The following is a 21,970-nucleotide window of genomic DNA, read 5'->3' as shown; positions in this document are numbered from 1 at the left end:
GCTGTGTGTGTAGGGACATGGGGGTACACGGGGCTGCCAGGAGCAGGGAGTAGGGCCAGGGCTGCCCCAGGTGACCCCAACTTGTGGGGCTGCTTTCCGTGGGTCTGAGGACTGAGTCCCCCCCGCACTGGACAGGATCCCCCCCCACATTCCTGATGGGGATGAGCGGGACCAGGATGTGGGGATCAGGAGCATCCTGTCTGGGATAAGAGGGACCCAGCAGGAGCACCAATCCAGAGCACTGTGCCCTGGAAACGGCGCTCAGCTTCCCAGGGGCTGCGGGGTGTCCTGCTGGCGAGCAGCTGGGACCAATCAGCAGTCCCACAGCTGGCCCAAGTCGGACAGAACCACCCCATAAAAAGCCATTCGTAGGGATGGCCTTGGGGATTGGAGAGGTCTGAAGACAGAGGACAGAGCGCTGTGGGTCTGGCTGACCCCAGGTGAGGGGCTGGGAGTGGGGACATCGGGCACTGCACCCCCTGAGCTCCAGCCCTGACATGGTCCCACCGGGCAAGGGCTGTCCCATGGGCAAAGCTATGGGCACTGGGACCACATCCCCATCCCTGCTGTGCCCACCCCAGTGTGCGCCCTGAGCTGGGGACACCCAGAGCTGCGGGGGCCCCAAGAAGGGTCCCTGCATGACATGGAGGTGTGGGGCTGGGGCTGACAGTGGGGCTGTCCCTGGGTGCTGTGGATTCTCTATTAACACTGCCACCAAATCTCCTTCTCTGGAGGCTGGGAAGTGGTGAGCGATGGTGAGGACGCTGTGGCGGCAGTGGAATGGGCCCCCCGTGGGTGTGGGCATCGTGGCCATGGTGCTGCTCTGGGTGGTGACTGAGGCTGCCAGAGGGTGAGTGATGCAGCCCTGCGGGTCCCCACACCAGGATGGGTGCACCGAGGGTCCCGGTGACGCGGGTTGGGTGGTGGGTGTCGCTGCAGGAGGTGGTGTGAGCAGACAGAGCAGGTGACAGAGGAGGAGGTGATGGTGCCCCGGCGTGAGGACGTGGTGCCGTGCCCCAGCATGTACCAGTACAGCCTGGCAGGTTGGCGCATTGACCTCAACCGCATGCGCCAGGTGTACGGGGGGGAGCGTGGTGTGCCCCCAGCCAGCACCCATCCTGGGCCTGCCATGTGCTACATCTACAGGTGAGTGCAAGGGGTGACATCAGTGGGTGGGAGGCACACGCATCACTGTGCCCTCCGCCTGATGCCGAGGCCGTGCCTGCTCTGCAGACCCCCGGAGACGCAGCTGGTGGTGAGGAACCGCACGGTGCGCGCCTGCTGCGCCGGCTGGAGTGGGCCACACTGCACAGAAGGTAAAGACTGGGGGATGCGGTGACACTGTGGTGATGCAGTGTGTGCTGGGGAGCACCACAGTACTGAGCTGCACTCCTGTGCCGCAGCGGAGGGCTCTCTGGGACAATGCCATGTCGGCTGGCAGTGCCAGGACGCGCTGGGTGCCCACAACCTGTCTGCCATGAGCATGGCCGAGTGCTGCCGCCAGCCCTGGGGGCACAGCTGGAGGAACGGCTCCTCCGCGCTCTGCTTCACCTGCAGCCGGCAGCCCCTCACCGGTGGGTGCAGGGCATGTGGCGGGGGGTGTCAGTGGGTGCCCGCTGAGCAGCACTCACCTCCTGCTGCAGGTGATGTACCCCTGCCCACGGCACCGCGGGGTCCTGCCACCCGGCACCGCGGTCCCACTGCCAGCTGCATCTCATGGGCCGGATCCCAGTACCGCAGCTTCGATGGACGGCACTTTGGCTTCCAGGGCGAGTGTGCCTACAGCCTGGCCACCTCCACCGACGGCACCTGGGCTGTCAGCATCACCACAGGAAACCCACCGGTACCCACCACCCCCGAGGGGATGAGGTTGTGCCAGGGTGGCTGGGTTACCCTGTGGCTCATTGCTCTGGGACTTTCAGGGCTGTCCCCACAGTGTGTCTGCTCACCCAGTCCCCGCTCACTGCACTGTCCCACAGGTGCTGCACGTGACGTTGGGGCTGGACACAGTGGTGGCACGGGGACGCAACATCTCTGTGAATGGCGTGGCGGTGCCGGAGGGGCAGCCACAGCTGCTCAGTGGTGAGGACTGAGGGCTCGGGGGCGGCTGTGTGCTCCCATTCCCACGTGCCATTGCTGCTGGGGACCCGGTGGTTCACCACACAGGGTGGCACAAGGAGACAGAACCAGCCTCAGCCCCCACCATTCCCCTCCCCATCTCTGTGCCCTGCTGAGTGCCCTGGTTGTGCCCCTGCAGGGATCAGTGTCACCTGGCTCGGGGACTTTGTGGCTGTGGAGAGTGGGCTGGGAGTGCGCCTCAAGTTGGACGGGCGTGGGACCATCTACGTGACGGTCAGCGCGGAGCTGCGGGGCAGCACACAGGGGCTCTGTGGCCCCTACAATGACGACCCAACTGGTAACAAGCCGTGTGTCACAGCACCGCTGTTGGCTGATGGGGAACACGGGGTGGCTGTGCTGAGGGTGCGTGCCATGTCCCCAATCCCACCTTGCCTGCAGATGACTTCCTACGGGCTGAAGGGGATGTTGCTTCATTGGCTGCCAGCTTTGGGAACTCCTGGAGGATCCCGGGTGCTGACCCTGAGGTATGGGGCCAGGCAGAGCACAGACAGGGCTGAGATGGGGACCATCCCAACATCTTGTGGGGCTCCCTTGGGGCCATGTTCCCACCTCGCTCCCAGCACAGCCCTACAGCAGTGGGGTGTCTCTGATCTGATCCCATCCTGGCACAGCTCTCCTGCAGTGATGCTGTGGAGCCCGGTCCCAGCTGTGCCATGGGCAGCGCAGCACAGCAGGCAGCCGAGGCCGTGTGTGGGGTGCTGCTCACCGACCCCTTCCGCCAGTGCCACGGAGTGGTGAGTCCTGCAGCTCTGTGGGGCTGGGGCACGTGGACCCCCATGCCCTGATGGCCCATCCCACACCAGGTCGACCCCCGTGGCTTTTATGAGGCCTGCCTGGAGCTGCACTGCAGGGAGGGGAGCACGGGGCCCTCACCACCCCCCGCTGTCTGCGACACATTGGCTGCCTACGTGCGGGACTGTGCCCAGCGGAAAGCCTACATTGAGTGGCGCCGGCCGGGCCTCTGCGGTATGGGCTGTGGGGCTGGGCTGCCTCCCACCCCATTGGGGCTCTGTCCCCAATGGCTCATCTGTGGGAACCCCTAATGGGTTGAATGTGCACCCCTATGGGGTGTGTGCACACCTAAGGGCTCTTGAGCTCATTCCAATGGCTCTTGTGGGTACCCCAGTGTGTGCCCCAATGGCTTTTACATACACACTAATTGCTTTTGCATGCACCCAATGGCTCATGTGTGCACCCCAGTGGCTCACCAACGGCACTTGTGTGCACTCCAGTGGATTGTGGTGGGACATGGGGGGGATGTGCTGGGATGGGGGTGGTGGGATGCAGTTGACTGGAAGTTGTGGGGCAGATTTGGGTCACGGGGGGATGGATGTGGGGGGATGTGATGGCACAGATTTGGGATGTGATGGGATGGAATGCTGTTGGGTGGATGTGGCTGGATAGCATGGGATGGATGTGGTGAGATATAGTGGGATACAGTGGGATAGATTTTGGATGTTTAGGATGGGCCCAGCGGGATTTGGTGGGATGGATTTGGGACACGGTGGGATGGATGTGGTGGGGTGCAATGGGACACAGTGGGCTGTGGTGGGATGGATGCAATGGAACATGGCAGGATATGGTCAGAAAGGTTTGGGACGTGGTGGGATGGACACAGCGGGATGTGATGGGTCAGACTTGGGACACAGCAGGACGGAGGTGGTGGAATGCGGTGCAACACGTGGGGATGTGTTGGGATGGATGCCGTGCATCATGGAGGGATGCAGTGAGCCAGCTGCAGTGGCACACGGTGGCATTCTGTGTGCCGTGCTGAGCAGCAGAGCTGAGCCCCGGCACCCTGCAGAGCGGCAGTGCGGCCATGGGCGGCGCTACTCGGACTGCGTGTCCTCCTGCCCCGCCAGCTGCGTGGCTGCCGGCGCTGCCGAGGAGGGGCACTGCCGGGACGACTGCGCCAGCGGCTGTGAGTGCACCCCGGGGCTCCTCCTGGACGGGGCGGCCTGCGTCCCACCGAGCGCCTGCCCCTGCCTGCACCGCGGCCGTGTGTACGCCCCGGGGCAGAGCATCCGCCAGCACTGCAACCGGTGGTGAGTGCTGGGGGGAGAGGGGAGAACACTGCGGCAGGAGAGACCCCCGTGTTGGAGCTGAGCACCCCCTGCACTGTCCCCGTCCCCACAGCACATGCCGGGGGGGCCGCTGGCTCTGCAGCCAGGACCGGTGCGCGGCGGAGTGCGCGGTGCTGGGGGATCTGCACTACATCACCTTCGACCACCGACGCTTCTCCTTCCCTGGTGCTTGCGAGTACATCCTGGTGCAGGTATGGGGGTGCCGGGCTGGGGGCTGGGGTGGGGGTATCCGGAGCTCAGGGTGCTCCCTGCCCACAGGACTTTGTGGAGGGAACGCTGCGGATCACGGCGGAGCAGGAGGCGTGTGGTGACCGCCAGCCCCTCAGCTGCCTCCGGGCGCTCTCCATCACTGTGCCGGGGGCCTCAGCCCGGCTGCACAGCACAGGTGACCCCCAGTTTGGGCGAGGGTGGAAGGCACCTAACAAGGTCCACACTACCCTTATACTCTTTCCCGCACCCCGCACAGGAGAGGTGGTGGTGGATGGGCGCGTGGTCCCGCTGCCCTTTGCCAGTGCTGCGCTGACTGTACGCCGAGCCTCCTCCTCCTTCCTGCTGCTCCAGACCTTTGGGGCCCACCTGCTGTGGGGATTGGAGACCCCCGCAGCATACATCACCCTGCAGCCCGCCTTCGCCAACAAGGTGAGCCCCTCCCGGTTCCCCACGCCCTGCCCCTTCGCTGCGCCGTGCCCCAACACCGTCCCCGTGCCGCAGGTCCGCGGTCTTTGTGGGACCTACAACTGGGACCAGCAGGATGACTTTGCCACACCGGCGGGCGACGTGGAAGTCGGTGTCACCGCCTTCGCCAACAAGTACCGGCTGTCCACCGACTGCCCCGCGCTCAGCCCCGTCCCCTTCGAGCCCTGCAGCATCTATGCCCCGCAAAGGGAACTCGCTGCTACCGCCTGTGCCATCCTGCACGGTGCATCCTTCCAGGTGCTGAGCGGCCCCACGGTGTGCCAGCACTGCGGTGTGCGCTGCTCTGCTCTGCACGTCCCCTCCTGTCCGCAGCCCTGCCACCACCTCGTGGACCTGGAGCCATTCCATCAGCTCTGCCTCTATGATGTCTGTGCCTGCCCAGCTGGAAAGCACTGCCTGTGCCCTGCGCTGGCTGCCTACGCCCGGGAGTGTGCCCAGGAGGGAGCAGCCCTGAGCTGGAGGAACGAGAGCTTCTGTGGTGCGGAGCATGGGGATGGGGTGGGGTGTGAGGAAAGAATGGGTTGGGACAAGATGAATGGGATGGGATGAGATGAGATGGGACGAGATGGCCTGGATAGATGAGATTGGATGGGATGGGGTGGGATGACACAGGATGGATAAAATAGGATTATGCAGGATGAGACTAAAGAGGGGAATGGAATAGATGAAACATAATGGGACAGGATAAGATATGTCAAAATGGATGGGATCGGGTGTGACAGGTGAGGTGGGGCGAGATGGACCAGGATGCTGAAGGATGGGATAAGACAGAATGAATGGGGTGGGATGAGACAGGATGGAATTGATGAGATGGATAGGGTGGGATGGGGTGGGATGGGTGAGATGGATAGGATGGATGGAACAGGATAAAACAGAATGGAATAGGTGAAGATGGGATCGAATAGATTAAATGAGATGGGTTGGACAGGATGGATGGGATGAGATGAGATGGAATGGCTGTGATGGGAGGAGCAGGGCAGGAGGGGATGGATGGGATGGGATGGGATGGGATGGGATGGGATGGGATGGGATGGGATGGGATGGGATGGGATGGGATGGGATGGGATGGGATGGGATGGGATGGGAGGGATGTGCTGAGGGGCATGGGACAGAACAGGATGGATGTGACGGATAGGGCCAGGCACTGGGGTGCAGGGCTGTGCAGGGTGACTGCTGTTGGTCCCTGCGCCGTGTCCATCCCTGCAGGCACTCAGTGCAGCGGGGGTCAGGTGTACCAGGAGTGCAGCAACCCCTGTGGCAGGACCTGCGCCGACCTGCGCCTGGATGGGCCCAGTTCCTGCCCCAGCCTTGACAACATCTGCATCTCGGGCTGTAACTGCCCCACGGGGCTGGTGCTGGATGATGGTGGGCAGTGTGTCCCACCAGGCATCTGTCCCTGCCAGCACAGCGGCGAGCTCTACCCAGCAGGCAGCAAGATCCGGCAGGGCTGCAACGCCTGGTGCGTGCTGTGGGGCTCTACGTCTTGGGGCTGGTGGGGCAGGGATCTTCCCAGCTGAACCTCCTGGTCTGAGGGTGATGGGCTGCTGCAGGAGGTGGCTGTGGGGCCAGGTGGGCCAGGATGCTGCCGGAGGTGCGGGGTGGTGGCAGGAGACGCCTGATGAAATCACCCTATGGCCTGTTTGTGATGGCACTGCAGGATAGGTGGGTTTCATTGAATGTCTGTGCCACATGGCGACGGTGCCACCTCTGAAGATGCTGTCACCATCCCTCTGGTGGGACTGGGGGCTAAGACAGTGGTGGGTACTGAGCTCTGTGGTCCAGTTGCCCTCCAGGGCATAGCTGGGGAAGGATCTGGGTGCTGCTGGAGGCCCCCCGCTCCATAGAGACAGCATCTCAGGGGGTCCTAGGAGTGCTGGGGATGCATGGGGCTGGCTGGGAGGATCTCATTCATCCCATTTGTCCCACCTCATTTGTCTCACCCACCCTACCCATCCCATCCCATCCCATCCCATCCTACCCATCCCATCCCATCCCATCCAGTCCATTCCAACTGTCCCTTGCCATTCCATTTCATCCTACTCCAAGCATTCTACTCCCACTCATCCCACTCCACGCTCCCCAAAGCCAATGCCTTGCACTGATGTGCCAGCCCTCATCACAGCCCCCCTTATCCATCCCCAGTGTCTGCACTGTGGGCACCTGGAGCTGCACTGATGCCCCCTGCCCTGATGCTGCCTTCTGCCCTGGGGACCTGGTCTATGTTTTTGGGTCCTGCTTGCGCACCTGTGACAGCGCTGAGCCCAATGGAACGTGCACGGGGATCGCTGATGGCTGCATCTGCCCCCCAGGCACTGTCTTCCTGGTGGGTTCCCCCAGCTCTGCTGCTCCATCCTTGCCTGGGCACGTGTTTGGAAGAAGGGTTGGGGGAATCTGGGTGTTGGAGAGCTGGGCCAGGGGGCTCTGAAGCCTTAAGGAGTAGGGTGGAGGGGACTTGGGGAACTGGAACACTGGGCCAGGGGCTGGGAAGCACTGGGGAGCTGAATGTGGGGCTACAGGAAGCTGAGCCAGAGGGCTGTGGAGTACTGGATTGTGGAGAGTATGGGACACAGCTGTGTAGGGGACTTAAAGTACAACGGAGTTGGGGGTGTGGAGCCTTGGGGAGCTAGGTTTAGGGAATGGGGTCATCTGGGATGTGGGATTCCTGGGAGGTGGATCAGGTGGAAATGGTGCACTGGGGAGGGGGATGTAGGGGATGCAGGATATTGAATGTGGGGCACTGGGAACTGGGTGTGGGGGTTCTTGGGCACTGGGATATTGGGCTGGAGAAGGGCCTGGGTGTGCTGGGAGCCAGGCAGCTTCCCAGCCCATCTGCTGGTGCCCTGACATCCCCACGCATCACCCTGGGGCTCACACGGGTCTGATGTGTGCAGGATGAGCGCTGCGTGCCCCCAGAGGAGTGTCCCTGCCAGCACAACGGGCGGCTGTACCAGCCCAACGACACCATCGTCAGGGACTGCAACACCTGGTGAGCCTCAGCACACACGGGCAGGGCAGGGCTGGTACAGCCCCGGTGCTCAGCCCCATCCTGCAGCGTGTGCCACCAGCAGCGCTGGCAGTGCAGCAGCGAGGACTGCGCGGGGACTTGCGTGGCCACGGGGGACCCCCACTACATCACCTTCGACGGGAGGGCCTTCTCCTTCCTGGGGGACTGCGAATACGTGCTGGTGCGTGAGGCCAACGGGCTCTTCACCGTCACCGCCGAGAACGTCCCCTGCGGCACCAGCGGGATCACCTGCACCAAGTCGGTGGTGGTGGAGCTGGGCAACACCGTGGTGCACATGCTGCGGGGTGAGGGCACGGGGCAATGAGGGGACAGGGGCAAAAGGGGGGAGCGCTCACGGTCCCACTGCCCGCAGGAAGGGATGTGACGGTGAATGGGGTCTCGGTGCGTCCCCCCAAAGTGTACAGCGGGAACGGGCTGACGCTGCAGCGCGCCGGCATCTTCCTGCTGCTGCTGTCCCGCCTGGGGCTGGCGGTGCTGTGGGACGGAGGTGAGCCCTGGGGATGTGACAGACACGTGGGGATGCGGCACCCAGCGTGGGGACGGCATCCGGCTCACCCGGCACCGGTGCCACGCAGGCACACGGGTGTACGTCCGGCTGCAGCCGCAGCACCGGGGCCGCGTGGTGGGGCTCTGCGGGAACTTCGACCGTGACGCCGAGAACGACCTGTCCAGCCAGCAGGGTGTGCTGGAACCCACCGCCGAGCTCTTCGGCAACTCTTGGAGAGTCAGCCTGCTCTGCCCTGAGGTGGACGGCGCGGCCGCTCAACACCCCTGCACCGTACGGATGGGCACCGCGCAGGGGGACCCACGGGGCTGGCTGCTGCGGGTACAACAGCATGGAGTAATGCAGGGGGGCTTCCGATGGTGACGGTGACAACTTCCCACCAGGAGAACCCACACCGGGCAACGTGGGCCCGCAAGCGCTGCAGCATCCTGACACAGCAGCTCTTTGTGCCTTGCCACGACGCGGTGCCGTGCCAGCGCTTCTATGACTGGTGCATCTTTGACGCCTGCGGGTATGTGCTGGGGCTGCAACCACCTCAGGGTGGGGGTCCCCGATCCCCCCACCTGTCCCTGTCCTGAACATCATCCTGCCGTGCCCTGCCTGCAGCTGTGACTCTGGGGGGGACTGCGAGTGTCTGTGCACAGCCATTGCCACCTATGCGGAGGAGTGCAGCCAGCGGGGCATCCACATCCGCTGGAGGAGCCAGGACCTGTGCCGTGAGTCCTCATCCACAACGCCTGGGTTGTGCTGGGGGTTCTGGGATGGGGTCTGGAATGGGGTCCATGATGAGGTCTGGGATGGGACAATGTGACCTCAATTCTGCCCTGTGCCTCTGCAGCCATGCAGTGCGATGGAGGCCAGGAGTATAGCGCCTGCGGACCCCCCTGCCCCCAAACCTGCCAGAACTTGGGCCTGGAGCTGCCTGAACACTGTGAAACCATGTCCTGCCTGGAGGGCTGCTTCTGCCCCGAGGGGAAGGTGCTGCACGGTGAGCAGAGAGCTGCCGGGAGGGCTTCCCCTTGCCACCGTTTCTGACTCCTCCATCCCTCCCCACTGGCAGAGGGTGGCTGTATTGACCCCGCCGAGTGCCCGTGCTTCTGGCAGGGCATCGCCTTCCCAGACAGCGCCGTGGTGCAGCAGGGCTGCAGGAACTGGTGAGCACGGCGGTGCCTGTTCCACACCCCTGCCCATCCCACACCCCATCTGCAGCCCATTCTAACTGCAGCTGCCCCGCAGCACGTGCACCACAGGGCTGTGGCAATGCACACCTACAGCAGAGCCCTGCCCAGCACAGCCCCGCTGCCTGGACTCAGAGTTCCCGTGCCGCTCTGGTGGGCGCTGCGTTCCGGGCGCGTGGCTCTGTGACAACGAGGACGATTGTGGGGATGGCTCGGATGAGGTCTGTGCCCTGCACTGTGCCCCGCACCAGCACCGCTGCGCTGACGGGCAGTGCGTGCCCTGGGGTGCCCGCTGTGATGGTTTGTCCGACTGCCGGGATGGCTCTGATGAGCGCGGCTGCCCACCACCCCCCTGTGCCCCCCCGGAGTTCCGCTGCGCCAGCGGCCGCTGCGTCCCACGGGAACATGTCTGCAATGGGGAGCTGGACTGTGGCTTTGCCGATGACTCAGACGAGGCAGGTAAGTGGTCCCAGTGGCACCGGCTGTGGGCAGTAAAGCACCAAGGGTAGTTTGTGGACGGCTCTGTGCCTTCCCATCCCTGGGGCTGTGCCCACGGTGGGCTCTGACCGCTGTCCCATCAGGCTGCAGCCCGAGCTGCAGTGCAGGTGAGTTCCATTGTGCAGCGGGACGCTGCGTGCCTTACCCACACCGCTGCAATGGACACGACGACTGCGGGGACTTCAGCGATGAGCGGGGCTGCGTCTGCCTGGCCGGCCACTTCCAGTGCCCCGATGCACTGTGCCTGCCCCCGGCTGCCCTCTGTGATGGGAAGCGGGACTGCAGGGATGGCACCGACGAGGCGTTCTGCCCAGGTGAGGGGCTGCGGCTGTGACGGGCACGGGGCTCAGCGCCTGGTGACATCGACCTGGGACTGTCCCCTTCTCCACAGACCGCATCACCTGTGCCCCAGGACAGCTCCCCTGCCCCGATGGTTCATGTGTCAGCCAGGTGAAGATCTGTGATGGCATCTGGGACTGCAGAGATGGATGGGATGAGAGCTCTGTGCGCTGCATGGTGTCCTGGGCGCTCCCTGCACCTACCCACCTGCCCGCTAACAGCACAGCAGGTGAGGGCACAGGTGTCCCCTGCTCTCCCCATATCCCAGTGCTGTCAGTGGGAACACTTTACTCTTTGCTGGAAAGGCCTGAGCTCCCCCTACCCCTGGTGGGGTTCTGTAGGGAAGGGGGGAGACACATGGGGACCATGCGCGGGGATCCTGCTCACTGCATCACCCCATGGTGACACCTTCCCCAGCACCCGCGTGTGGACCCTATGAGTTCCCATGCCAGAGTGGGCAGTGTGTGCCACGGGGCTGGGTGTGTGACAGCGAGGCTGACTGCCCCGATGGCAGCGACGAGCGGGGCTGCAACCAGAGCTGCCCGCTGGGACACTTCCCCTGTGCCCTGGGTGCCCACTGCATCCACTACGAGCACCTCTGTGATGGCATCCCCCACTGCCCCGACCACTCCGATGAAAGTGATGACAACTGTGGTGAGGCGCCGCGTGTCCCCTCGTGTCCCTGTCCCCAGCCCCGGGATGCTCTCTAGGGAGCAGGGCCCTTGGAGGGGGGTTCAGCAAGGCTGCGCTCCCCACTTGGTGTCCCACATCATTCCCGGGATCCTTCTCATGGTGTCAGACCTGATGGGACACTGTCCCCACTGCAGGCTCTACACAGATCCCACCATGCCCAGGGCATTTCATCTGCAACAACCGTGTGTGTGTGAATGCAACCAGGGTGTGCGATGGGGCATTCGACTGCCCCCAGGGCGAGGATGAGCTGGCCTGCGGTGAGGGGGAAGCATGGAGGTGACAGGGAGCAGTGGGGCTGGGGGACCCCTGTGGGTGCTCATGGCTCCCCTGTTTCTGATGCAGAAGGCTATGTCCCCACTGGTAAGAAGAACCAGACAATGGGTCCCTGCGCTGAGTACAGCTGTGGGGATGGCAAGTGCATCACCTTCAAGCAGGTATGGGCACAGGATGGGGATTCAGTGATTCCATGGGATGGGGACCCCAGCAATGCCGTAAGGTGGGACACCATTGATGTCATGGGATGGGGACCACAGGGATGCCCACACTCCTGTCTGGGTGCCATGTTGAGGTCCCTGCAGTGTTCCCCAACACTCTGCCTGCTGGAGGCTCAGCGTTGCTCTGTGCCACAGGTGTGCAATGGACAGCCCGACTGCAGGGACGGGGATGTGACCTCAGGCTGGCTGCCCTCAGATGAGTGGGACTGCGGGCACTGGGGCCCCTGGGCACCCTGGGGGATCTGCAGCCACTCTTGTGGCCTTGGCCAGCAGCTGCGGGCACGGGAGTGCAGCCAGAGAGCCCCAGGTGTGCTGCGCTGGTGCCATGGTGAGGCCACACAGGCAAGGCCCTGCTTCAGCACTGCCTGCCCTGGTGAGTAGGCATGGGGCTTGGATGGGGCTGCATGTGGGATTCAGGGAGTCCCAGGACTGGGGATGTCCAGAGTCCTGGTGTTCCCTGAGCTGAGTTCTTGGGAGATTTAGGGATTTCTATGGCAGGGGGTGCCCAGTGGGTTTGGGGATTCCTATTGCTGGGAGTTCCTGGGAGATGTGGATATTCCCATGCCTGGAGAAACCAGTGGGTTTGGGGACTCCCATGGCCAGAGCTTCTGGATGCAGAGGGGGTTCCCACCACTAGGTCTATTTGTGGGATCTGGGCGTAGTTCCCAAGGCTGACGCTGCCCTGGGAATTGGGGAAGATCTCTTACCACCAAATCTGCCTGGGGAGTTTGGGAATTCCCATGGCTGGGGCTGCTATGGGGAACTGATGGGGGTCAAATGACCTGGGCTGCCTGTGGAGTTTGTGGGCTGCTTGGAGTGCCCAGGGGGAAATCTCACTGCCAAGGCTGCCTGGGGGAGCAGGAGGAGTTCCCAAAGCAAGGATTTGTGTGGGAATTGGGGTCCTCACATCAGGGCAGGTCTGGTTGTGCCCTGGGCCTCACTTCTCCCTTTGCCTGCAGTGGATGGTGCCTGGAGTGAGTGGACAACGTGGTCCAACTGCACACAGGGCTGTGAGGGGGTGGTGGTACGGCAGCGGCACTGCCAGCCCCCCCGGGACGGCGGCCAGCCCTGCGCCGCACTGCCTGCCACGGCCCACACCACGCTGGAGATCAGTGGGTGACCCCCACCCTGAGACCCCCCACTCCCATGGTCAGGGGCTCACACAGCCCTGACTCCTCCCCTGTGCCCCAGGCATGTGCCAGCAGGATGGGTGCCCCCCTGCCTCCTGTCCCGGGGGGCTGCAGCCCCAGCCCTGCACCCCGTGCCCTGCATCCTGTGCCGACCTTGCCAGCCGCGCACCGTGCCGCCAGGAGCAGTGCACCCCAGGTGAGGCCATGTGCTGTCATTGTCCCTGCTATGCGTCCCATCCCCTACATGCCCACAACCCACTGGGCTCGGGGGTCTCGGCGGTGCCCGCAGGGTGCTGGTGTGCAGAGGGGCTGGTGCTGGATGGTGAGCGTGGCTGCGTGCGCCCACGGGAGTGTCGCTGCGAGGTGGATGGGCTGCACTACTGGCCAGGGCAGCACATGAAGCTCAACTGCCGTCTCTGCACCTGTCTGGATGGGCAGCCCCGGCGCTGCCGCCACAACCCTGCCTGCTCTGGTGCGTCCTGCCCCTGTGCCACCTGCTGGCACAGTGCCGGGGCCGCTCTCATCACATTTGTGCCCACAGTGAGCTGCAGCTGGTCCGCCTGGTCCCCCTGGGGTGAATGCCTGGGGCCCTGCGGCGTGCAGAGCATCCAGTGGTCCTTCCGCAGCCCCAGCCACCCCGGCAAGCATGGCACCAACCGGCAGTGCCGCGGCATCTATCGCAAGGCACGCAGGTGAGGCTGCCCGTCGTGTGCCACGTGCCACGTGCTGTGTGCCATCTGATGTGTGCCAGATGCCATGTTCAGTGTGCCACACACCACATGCTGAGTCCCTGCTGATGTCTCTTATCACAGGTGCCAGACAGAGCCATGCCAGGAGTGTGAGCACCAGGGCCGGAACCGTGTGCAGGGGGACCGCTGGCGCTGGGGACCCTGCCATGTCTGCCAGTGCCTGCCTGGCCCCAAGGTGCAATGCTCACCATACTGTGCCCACAGCACTGTGGGCTGCCCACAGGTGAGGAGCCGGAGGCTGCACTGAACTCTCCATTCACAAGGTGGGATGTGGCAGTGCCACTGCCGTGCTCAGGTGGTGACAGGGCCTTCTCTTTACTCAGGGCCAGGTGCTGGTGGAGGGAAAGGGGGATTCCTGCTGCTTCTGTGCACAGATAGGTAAGCCTGGTTGGGGTGTGGGGGGCACAGCCCCGTTGGGTGCCTGCTGGCACCTGGGTGCTGCACAGAGGTTTTCCCCACTGCAGGTGACAATGTGACAGCTGTTCCCACGGCACTGACAGTGGAGCCCCCCAGCACCATCCCAGGAGAGCCCCCTGGCAGCCCATTGCCCACATTCCCGCTGCCTCCCCCGGGCGGTATGAGAGCTCTGCTCACAGTGTGCTGTGTCCCCACAACTTCTCCCTCTCTTGGGGATGGGACCCTGTGGGGTCATGCCCTAACTGCGGGAAGAAAGGGCCAGCTCCATGCCTCCAAACCCACCCCTTCTGCCCACAGACCCCTGCTACAGCCCCCTGGGTATCACCTCCCTGCCCGATAGCAGCTTCACTGCCTCAGCCGAGCAGCAGCAGCACCCAGCTCATGCCGCCCGCCTGCACCACATCTCCCCGGGGCTGGAGCTGCAGGGCTGGGCCCCCCCAGCTGACACCCCCCCTGGGCTGCCTTCCCAGCCACCTTTCCTGCAGCTGGATCTGCTGCAGACCACCAACCTCACCGGTGGGTGCTGTGTGCCATGTGGCACTACCACAACAGGCACTGCACTGGTGCTGGTGCCAGAGCAGGCAGCTGTGTGCCAATACATGCCACATCTCCCCCGACAGGGGTGGTGGTGCAGGGAGCCGGGGCTGGGGATGCCTTCATCACTGCCTTCCAGCTGCAGTTCAGCACTGATGGGAACCGCTGGCACGACTACCAACAGGTCTCTGCCAGCAGCTTGCTGGAGCCCAAGGTGCTGCTTGTGCCATGGGCACTTGCATGTGTGTGTGGAGGGGGAGAGGGGCTGCACAGGGCTGTCCCAAAGTGCCACCAAGTGTCCCTTTGCAGCCAGTAATGTGATGACCCCACATCCCCTTCCCTGCGTGTGTGGCTGGGTGCAGGTGTGCTGGCGCACATGGATTTGTGCACAGGTGTATGCATGGATGTGTACACGGGTGTGTGCACAGGTATGTGCCCAGGTGTGCACCCCTTCACACTCACCGCTGCCCTCCTACAGCTCTTCCAGGGCAACTGGGATGCCACCACGCCAGTGATGCAGCCGCTGGGCCGCACGGTGCAGGCACGCTACGTCCGCATCCTCCCTCTGCGCTTCCATAATGCCATCTTCCTGCGGGCCGAGCTGCTGGGCTGCCCAACAGGTACCCTGCACTGTGCTGTGCTGTGCTGTGCTGTGCTGTGCTGTAGGGGTTCTCCCCCAGGACCTTTTCTCCCTGCCCACCTCTCCCTCTCCCCAAAGTGCCGCTGGACCTGGCAGAGATGACAGCGGTGACACCAGCATCCTGTGGCATGGGGGAATTTTGGTGTGGGGTCAGCTGTGTCACGGCATCCCAGAGGTGCAACGGTGTCATTGACTGCCCCGGTGGTGCTGACGAGGCCGGCTGTGAGCCCCCCAGCAGCACCAAGCTGCCCACCCACCCTGCCAGGTACTGACACTGGTGGGGGCTGGGGGTGCCCCAGGGATGTCACGTTTGGGGCACACAGCCCCTCACCTCCTGGCTCTGTATCTTCCAGCCTCACAACCCCTGGCAGTGCTGGCATCCTGGGGCTGACTGCAGAGCCACCTGTGGCCCCCCCAGCAGTGGTGAGTCATGGGACCTGGGGATAAGAGGGGGGCAGGAGCCATGTGGCACACAGAGCAGCTTTGGTGACACCCATCTCCCCGTGTGCAGGTACCAGCAGGGACGAGCGCATGGCTCACTGTTGGCTCCACCAGCCCTGCTGTGCCATCCACCACCAGGCTGCCAGGTGTTCCCACCGCCACCATCACCCCCAGGGAGCCACCTTCTGCTGGCCCTCCCTCCCCAGGCATGGCAGCGGTGACAGTGTCATACCCTGTAACGGGGCCACCTGCTCTGCCCGTGCCCCCCACTGGGGTCCCCACTCCAACATCTGCTGGTAAGGACACGTGACCTGACACCAGCCCTGCATGGGGTCAGAGCGGGGGCATGACCTCCCCAGCACCTGGCACCACAGGGGTGGGAATATGAACGTACCCAGGGTGATGTGGGGATGGCGCACAGCTTGTTGCTGGCTGGGTGTGCTGTGAGGCGGGTGGTGATGGCCCAGGGGTCCCACCTGTCCCACCAGCTCACACCACAGCCCTTGTTTTCCACCAGAGCTGCCTCTGCCCCGGCTCCTGTGCCCCCCAGACCAGTTCCTTTGTGATGCCTTGGGCTGTGTGGATGCAGGCATTGTCTGTGATGGGCAGCAGGACTGCCTGGATGGATCTGATGAGGCGCACTGTGGTGAGCTCCCCAGGACCCCTCTGCCCCCACAGAGCCTGGGGCTGCTGAGCTCCAGCTCAACACAAGGTCCTGTCCCACAGGAGCCCTCCCAACCTACAGCAGCACCCTGTCAGCCCTGTCCTGGCCCAGCATTCCCCCACCCACCTGCTCCCCCAAGCAGTTCTCCTGTGGCACCGGTGAGTGCCTGGTCCTAGAGAAGCGCTGTGACCTGAACCGTGACTGTGCTGATGGCTCCGATGAGAGCGGCTGCGGTGTGTGGGGGGAATGGGGTAGGGATGGGATGGGGATGGGCTTAGGATGGGGATGGGATGGGGATTGGATGGGGATGGAATGGAGAGAAGATGTGATGGGGCCAGGGATGGAATAGGAATGGAGTGAGAATGAGATGGGGGTGGGGATGGGGATAGGGATAGAAATGGGATGGGGATGAGGTGGGCATAGGGATGGGCATGGAGATGGGGATAGGATGGGGATGGAGATGACAAAGGGCTGGGGAGGGTTTGAGATCGAGATGGGGAGGGGCTGGTATGGGATGCGATGGAATGGGATAGGGATGGAGATGGAGATAAGATTGGGATGGGGATGGGATGGGAGAGAGATTGGGATGGTGGTGGGGGCGGGATGGAGAGATAAGATTGGGGTGGAGATGGGGTGGGATAGGATGGTATGGGCATGGAAATGGGAATGGGAATGGAATGGGGGTGGGTTGGAGAGGGGATGGGAATAGAATTGGAATGGTGGGGATGAAGGTGTTAATAGTGAAGGGAACTGAATGGAATGGGGATGGTGTCGGGGGCTGGAATGCAGCTGTGATGGGAATGGGGATGGTGACAGGAATGCAGAAGGGATGAGGGACAGGGGTGGGGATAGGAATGTGGAGAGGGAAGGGCATGGAGATGGGGAAAGAGCATCCTTTCATCACCAAGCATCCTGTGTTGGCCAGCTCCAGCCCTCTGCCCCAGTGGGAAACTAGGGGACAGTTGTTGGGAGTGCCAGGGCTGGTGCCACTGGGGCTGGTGACATCAGGGCTGGGGGGCACCAGGAGGGGCTGAGCAGAGACTCCATCCCAGTGGGCCTTTCCAAAGGGGACAACTCTGAGCATGGGAAGGCCCCAGGGCAGCCCTCACCCTGCTCCATCCCTGCCAGTTGACTGCATCCTGTCCCCGTGGGGTGCCTGGAGCCAGTGCAGCCGCTCCTGTGGGCTGGGGGTGACGTCCCGCCAGCGGGTCCTGCTGCGGGGTGCCCTGCCTGGGGGAACCTGCCAAACCCCCCGCCTTGATACCCGCTCCTGCTTCCTGCGTGCCTGCCCAGGTACTGGACCCGGGCCCCACACCATGGCAGTGTTTGTAATGGGATGGCTTGGGGAGTGGATATCATTGCAGAGTACGGCACAGAATGGTGTAATTGAGTAGTGGTGGGGCACAATGACAGCACAGTGACAGGGCATGGTGGTGGTGTGTGGTGGTGGGGCTCAGTGGTGGGGCAGGATAGCAGGGTATGGTGACAGCTCATGGTGATGGGATATGGTGACAGGACACGGTGGTGGGGTATGGTGTCACAACACAGTAGCACAGCATGATGGGTGACACATCCCTGCACGCTGGGCCCATTGACACAGACATCCCTGCAACTGCAGAGTGGAATGGAGGGCTGTAAGGGGGGATTGTGTGGGGTCCCCAGTCTGCACCAGAACAGCGTGGCCCAGCTGAGAGGGAGTAGGGCCAAGCAGGGCCACAGGGGCAGGGGACAGCGGGTGCCTACACTGCCCCTGTTCCACTGCCCCCCAGTGCCTGGCGCCTGGGCAGCCTGGGGTGTGTGGTCTTCCTGTGATGCTGAGTGCGGGGGGGGCATGAGGACCCGCACCCGGAGCTGCTCCGACCCCCCACCCAAGAACGGCGGCCAGCCCTGTGTTGGGGAGGACCTGCAGAGCCAGTCCTGCAACCTGCAGCCCTGTGGGGACACCCAAGGTATGGCAGCGGGGACACCGGACTGGGGGCATGGAGGGGTGGGTGTGATGGGATGGGGACACGGCATTGTGGGGTCACTTGTGGCACCAGGGTGACATGGGGGAGCTTCCTGTCCCCCATAGCAGCCCAGCTCTGCTCCCACAGAGTGCGGCCCTGGGATGGTGTTGGTGCAGGATGGGGACTGTGCGCGGGGCCTGGTGCCACCCTGTCCCCAAGTCTGCGGGGACCTGAGTGCCACCAGCAGCTGCCAGAGCCCCTGCCAGGAGGGTGAGTGACAGGGTGGGCACAGCGCAGGGTGGGGGCTGGGTGCTGCTGTTGGTGCCGGAGCTGATGCCATGCTGCTGGGCAGGCTGCCGGTGCCCGCCGGGGCTCTTCCTGCAGGACAGCACCTGTGTCAATGCCAGCCAGTGCCACTGTCACCAGGGCCAGCAGCGCTGGCTGCCCAGCCAAGTCTTCTCGAGGGATGGCTGCAGCCAATGGTGAGCGGTGACGCCGTGTCCCTGTGCACTGCCTGCAGCCGGGGCCACCCCGGGCACTTCTCCCTGTCCCCATGGCTGAACCCAGCTCCTTTCCCCAGCGTGTGCCAGGACGGAGTGGTGACATGCGAGGACATGGCCTGTCCCATCGCCTGCGCCTGGTCTGCCTGGTCACCGTGGGCCCTCTGTGACCGCAGCTGCGGTGTGGGCATGCAGGAGAGGTTCAGGTGTGGGTCTGGGGACCAGACCACATGGTGCTGAGTGGGGATGTGGTACAAGGTAGCACTGTCCCCACAGGTCCCCGTCCAACCCTGCAGCAGCCAATGGTGGAGCCCCATGTGATGGGGACACCCGGGAAGTGCGTGTGTGCCACACACCCTGTGCCACCGGTACGTGCATGCCACCACCCTGCGGACGGGACTTTTGCTGCCCCCTCCTCACCCACTGCCCTGGGGGTGCCTGGTGCCTGCAGTGGCTGCTCCAGCACCGTGTGTCCATCTGTCCCAGCTGAGCCAAGCAGCGGTTGGAGCTCCTGGACTCCATGGTCCCCCTGTTCCCAGAGCTGCTTCCACCACGTGGACCGGCGTGGCCAGCGGCTCCGCTTCCGGCACTGCGAGGGGATGGGGACCTGCCCAGGGCTGGGGGTGCAGGAGGAGCCCTGTGATACAGCTCCCTGCCCGGGTGGGTGCTACCTGGGGGGCTGTGGGTATGGGGGAGCACAACCCATCACTGAGACCCTGTTATGGGGGTTTGTGGGGTGTGAGGTGAGGGGGTGCCTCGAGGCAGAGGGGGTGCCCATGAAGTGGTGGGTGCCCATGGTGAGGCAGGGTTCATGGCGAGGTGTAGTCCCAACCCATCTCCCTGCAGTGGCAGGTGTCTGGATGCCTTGGTCTGCCTGGTCTGAGTGCTCTGCTCCCTGCGATGCCGGTGTTCAGACACGCAGCAGAACCTGCACCCCCCCAGCTTTTGGTGGTGCTGAGTGCACAGGACCCCACCTCCAGACCCGCGACTGCAACACCCAGCCCTGCAGAGGTGAGTGCCACATGGGACGTGGGATTGCAGCACCAGCACTGACACCAGCCCTGCACCCATTGTCCCTTGCAGCGCAGTGCCCTGACACCATGCAGTACCTCACGGCAGAAGAGTGCCAGCATGGAGCAGGGCAATGCCCACGGATCTGCCAGGACCTGGGTGCTGGTGTGGCGTGCACTGCACAATGCCAGCCTGGTTGCCACTGCCCTGCTGGGCTCCTGCTGCAGAATGGGACCTGTGTGCCACCCAGCTACTGCCTCTGCTACCACCGCGGCCACCTGTACCAGCCCGGGGACATCACTGTGCTCGATACTTGCAACAACTGGTGCGGGGTGCACTGGGGATGGGATCTGGGGGGTTCACCCCACCTTCACCCCTTGCTTACCACCCCTTCCCACAGCACCTGTGTGGCCGGGCAGATGGTGTGCAGCACAGAAACCTGCCCAGGTAGCACTGAGTGGCAGCTATGGGGATAGGGGGGGTCCCAGCACCTCCTGGTGCCAGGGGGGCTGGGTGTAGTGAGTCCCCATGTCTCACCAGTGCCCTGCACCTGGAGCAACTGGACTGCCTGGAGCAGCTGCAGCCACAGCTGTGATGTGGGGATGAGGCGGCGGTACCGGGTGCCCATTGTGCCCCCCCTGGCCATTGGGGATCCACCTTGCCAGGGACCCAGCATGGAGGTGGAGTTCTGCAGCCTGCAGCCCTGCCGTGGTGAGCGGTCCCCATCCCAGGGACACTGGGGAGGGTCCCAGGGACGGGTGTCCTTAGGGAGGGTGCTGTTGGGGGGGGTGTCCCTGGAGAGAGTGTCACTGAGTGGGTGTCATGGGGTAGGCATCCCTAGGGAGGGTGCCAAGGGGTGGGTGCCTTGGGGTGGGTGTCCCTAGGGGAGGTGCCAAAGGGTGGGTGCCATGGACTGTTCTTGGGGAAGGTCTGCAGGTGGGTGTCTCATGGGGTGGGTGCCCATGGGGTGGGTGTCCCTGCACTGGCTGTCCCTGGGGAGGACACCCCCTGGATGGCTGTCCATGGTGTGGGGGTGCCCCTGGGTTGGGTATCCTGGGTGGTTATAGGGGGTGGTTGCAGAGCCAGACAGCACCCAAAATCGCTGTGTGCACAGCAGCCATGGCACCATGGGGTCCGTGGTCGGGGTGCTCTGTGCCCTGCGGGGGTGGCTACAGGAACCGCACACGGGACGGTCCCCCCCTGCACAGCCTCGAGTTCAGCACCTGCAACCCCACACCCTGCCCTGGTGAGCTCCCATCTGTCTGTCTGTCCATCTATCCTTCCCTCCACCCCTCTGTCCATCCATCCCTCTGTCTGTCCCTTCCAGCAGCCCCTTTCCCAGCAGTCTCTGTCCCCACCCTCCACGGTTTTCATCCCTGTGACCCCTGCTGTGCCATCCCCAGGCTGTTCCAGTGCCCCATGCACATGGTGGGGGCTCACAGCTGTGTCCACCCACCTCGTAATGCCCCACACTGGGGTCGCCCAGTGGGCAGATAGCTGCATATCGCTGCCACCAAGCATGGTGACCCAGCTGGGGGTGCTCAGTTGTGTTCCCTCTCCAGGCAAGGAGCCGGGGGTCTGCCCTCCCGGCAAGCAGTGGCAGGCGTGCTCCCAGGGCCCAGCCTCATGCGCAGAGCTGAGTGCAGCCCCCCTGGCTGATGAAGGCTGCAACCCTGGCTGCTACTGTCCCCCAGGGATGCTGCTCCTGGTGAGTGGGGATGAGGGTGTGGGGAGGGGGGGGGCTCTGTGCAGGCACCCCCAAACAGCAGCACATCGCCGTGTCCCTGCAGAACAATGAGTGTGTGGCTGAGGCGGCGTGTCCCTGTGCCGTGGATGGTGTCCTGTATCTGCCTGGGGATGTCGTGCCACAGGGCTGCCACAAGTGGTCAGTGCCCATCTGGGGGGGGGTGGGTCTGGATACTGCTGGCCCTCCCGCCAACCACTGCCCTCTGTCCCCAGCTCCTGCATCTCTGGTCGGGTCACCAACTGCTCTCAGGAGGACTGCAGTGATGGTGAGGGTGAGATCCCCGCCAGCCCCATGCTGCAGGGACAGTGCCAACCCCAGATCTGGTGGCACTGCGGGTCCCCTCCTGCTGCCATACGTGGCCCCACGTGGCCATGGCTGGGTTGTGTCAATAGGAATGGGGGCATCCCTCATGGACCTTTTTGCCTGGGAACCTGGCCCTAAAGGGAGGGAGTCTGCAACAAAACTGGGGGAAGACCTGCCTCAAAATGGAGGGGCCTTCCCCAGAGTGAGGAACATTCCCCAAAAGGGAAAGATTTACCC

At 63.8% G+C, this 21,970-nt stretch overlaps 1 protein-coding gene across 1 annotated transcript in view; it reads left to right on the top strand.

The window, feature by feature from the left end:
- The first annotated feature begins 397 nt into the window (after positions 1-397).
- The window catches only part of LOC140249116 (SCO-spondin), a 35,692-nt gene continuing 14,119 nt past the window's right edge, over positions 398-21,970 (top strand). Inside the window, exons 1-64 of the mRNA XM_072330419.1 lie at positions 398-440; positions 735-850; positions 940-1,146; positions 1,234-1,316; positions 1,404-1,574; positions 1,644-1,843; positions 1,980-2,082; positions 2,258-2,416; positions 2,518-2,603; positions 2,751-2,873; positions 2,943-3,105; positions 3,944-4,184; positions 4,276-4,414; positions 4,482-4,608; positions 4,690-4,862; positions 4,935-5,156; positions 5,232-5,397; positions 6,126-6,378; positions 7,062-7,242; positions 7,811-7,905; positions 7,972-8,228; positions 8,297-8,431; positions 8,520-8,722; positions 8,833-8,960; positions 9,056-9,165; positions 9,288-9,437; positions 9,510-9,603; positions 9,686-10,086; positions 10,209-10,439; positions 10,517-10,693; positions 10,882-11,118; positions 11,292-11,414; positions 11,500-11,591; positions 11,787-12,024; positions 12,611-12,763; positions 12,843-12,977; positions 13,071-13,253; positions 13,323-13,473; positions 13,594-13,753; positions 13,854-13,908; positions 13,995-14,105; positions 14,245-14,463; positions 14,568-14,665; positions 14,960-15,101; positions 15,200-15,386; positions 15,475-15,544; positions 15,633-15,858; positions 16,080-16,208; positions 16,289-16,459; positions 17,355-17,519; positions 17,996-18,175; positions 18,320-18,442; positions 18,525-18,654; positions 18,753-18,878; positions 18,949-19,040; positions 19,159-19,332; positions 19,519-19,683; positions 19,756-20,008; positions 20,084-20,130; positions 20,224-20,394; positions 20,801-20,929; positions 21,246-21,391; positions 21,474-21,568; positions 21,643-21,695. Coding sequence (XP_072186520.1) covers positions 753-850; positions 940-1,146; positions 1,234-1,316; positions 1,404-1,574; positions 1,644-1,843; positions 1,980-2,082; positions 2,258-2,416; positions 2,518-2,603; positions 2,751-2,873; positions 2,943-3,105; positions 3,944-4,184; positions 4,276-4,414; positions 4,482-4,608; positions 4,690-4,862; positions 4,935-5,156; positions 5,232-5,397; positions 6,126-6,378; positions 7,062-7,242; positions 7,811-7,905; positions 7,972-8,228; positions 8,297-8,431; positions 8,520-8,722; positions 8,833-8,960; positions 9,056-9,165; positions 9,288-9,437; positions 9,510-9,603; positions 9,686-10,086; positions 10,209-10,439; positions 10,517-10,693; positions 10,882-11,118; positions 11,292-11,414; positions 11,500-11,591; positions 11,787-12,024; positions 12,611-12,763; positions 12,843-12,977; positions 13,071-13,253; positions 13,323-13,473; positions 13,594-13,753; positions 13,854-13,908; positions 13,995-14,105; positions 14,245-14,463; positions 14,568-14,665; positions 14,960-15,101; positions 15,200-15,386; positions 15,475-15,544; positions 15,633-15,858; positions 16,080-16,208; positions 16,289-16,459; positions 17,355-17,519; positions 17,996-18,175; positions 18,320-18,442; positions 18,525-18,654; positions 18,753-18,878; positions 18,949-19,040; positions 19,159-19,332; positions 19,519-19,683; positions 19,756-20,008; positions 20,084-20,130; positions 20,224-20,394; positions 20,801-20,929; positions 21,246-21,391; positions 21,474-21,568; positions 21,643-21,695 — 9,805 coding nt within the window. The 5' untranslated portion in view covers positions 398-440; positions 735-752. The remainder of the gene's footprint in view (positions 441-734; positions 851-939; positions 1,147-1,233; positions 1,317-1,403; positions 1,575-1,643; positions 1,844-1,979; positions 2,083-2,257; positions 2,417-2,517; positions 2,604-2,750; positions 2,874-2,942; positions 3,106-3,943; positions 4,185-4,275; positions 4,415-4,481; positions 4,609-4,689; positions 4,863-4,934; positions 5,157-5,231; positions 5,398-6,125; positions 6,379-7,061; positions 7,243-7,810; positions 7,906-7,971; positions 8,229-8,296; positions 8,432-8,519; positions 8,723-8,832; positions 8,961-9,055; positions 9,166-9,287; positions 9,438-9,509; positions 9,604-9,685; positions 10,087-10,208; positions 10,440-10,516; positions 10,694-10,881; positions 11,119-11,291; positions 11,415-11,499; positions 11,592-11,786; positions 12,025-12,610; positions 12,764-12,842; positions 12,978-13,070; positions 13,254-13,322; positions 13,474-13,593; positions 13,754-13,853; positions 13,909-13,994; positions 14,106-14,244; positions 14,464-14,567; positions 14,666-14,959; positions 15,102-15,199; positions 15,387-15,474; positions 15,545-15,632; positions 15,859-16,079; positions 16,209-16,288; positions 16,460-17,354; positions 17,520-17,995; positions 18,176-18,319; positions 18,443-18,524; positions 18,655-18,752; positions 18,879-18,948; positions 19,041-19,158; positions 19,333-19,518; positions 19,684-19,755; positions 20,009-20,083; positions 20,131-20,223; positions 20,395-20,800; positions 20,930-21,245; positions 21,392-21,473; positions 21,569-21,642; positions 21,696-21,970) is intronic.

This window comes from Excalfactoria chinensis, chromosome 2 (assembly GCF_039878825.1).
Source record: "Excalfactoria chinensis isolate bCotChi1 chromosome 2, bCotChi1.hap2, whole genome shotgun sequence".
Classification (NCBI taxonomy): domain Eukaryota; kingdom Metazoa; phylum Chordata; class Aves; order Galliformes; family Phasianidae; genus Excalfactoria; species Excalfactoria chinensis.
Note: the sequence above shows the minus strand (reverse complement) of the source record. Positions and strands in the feature narration are given on the sequence as shown.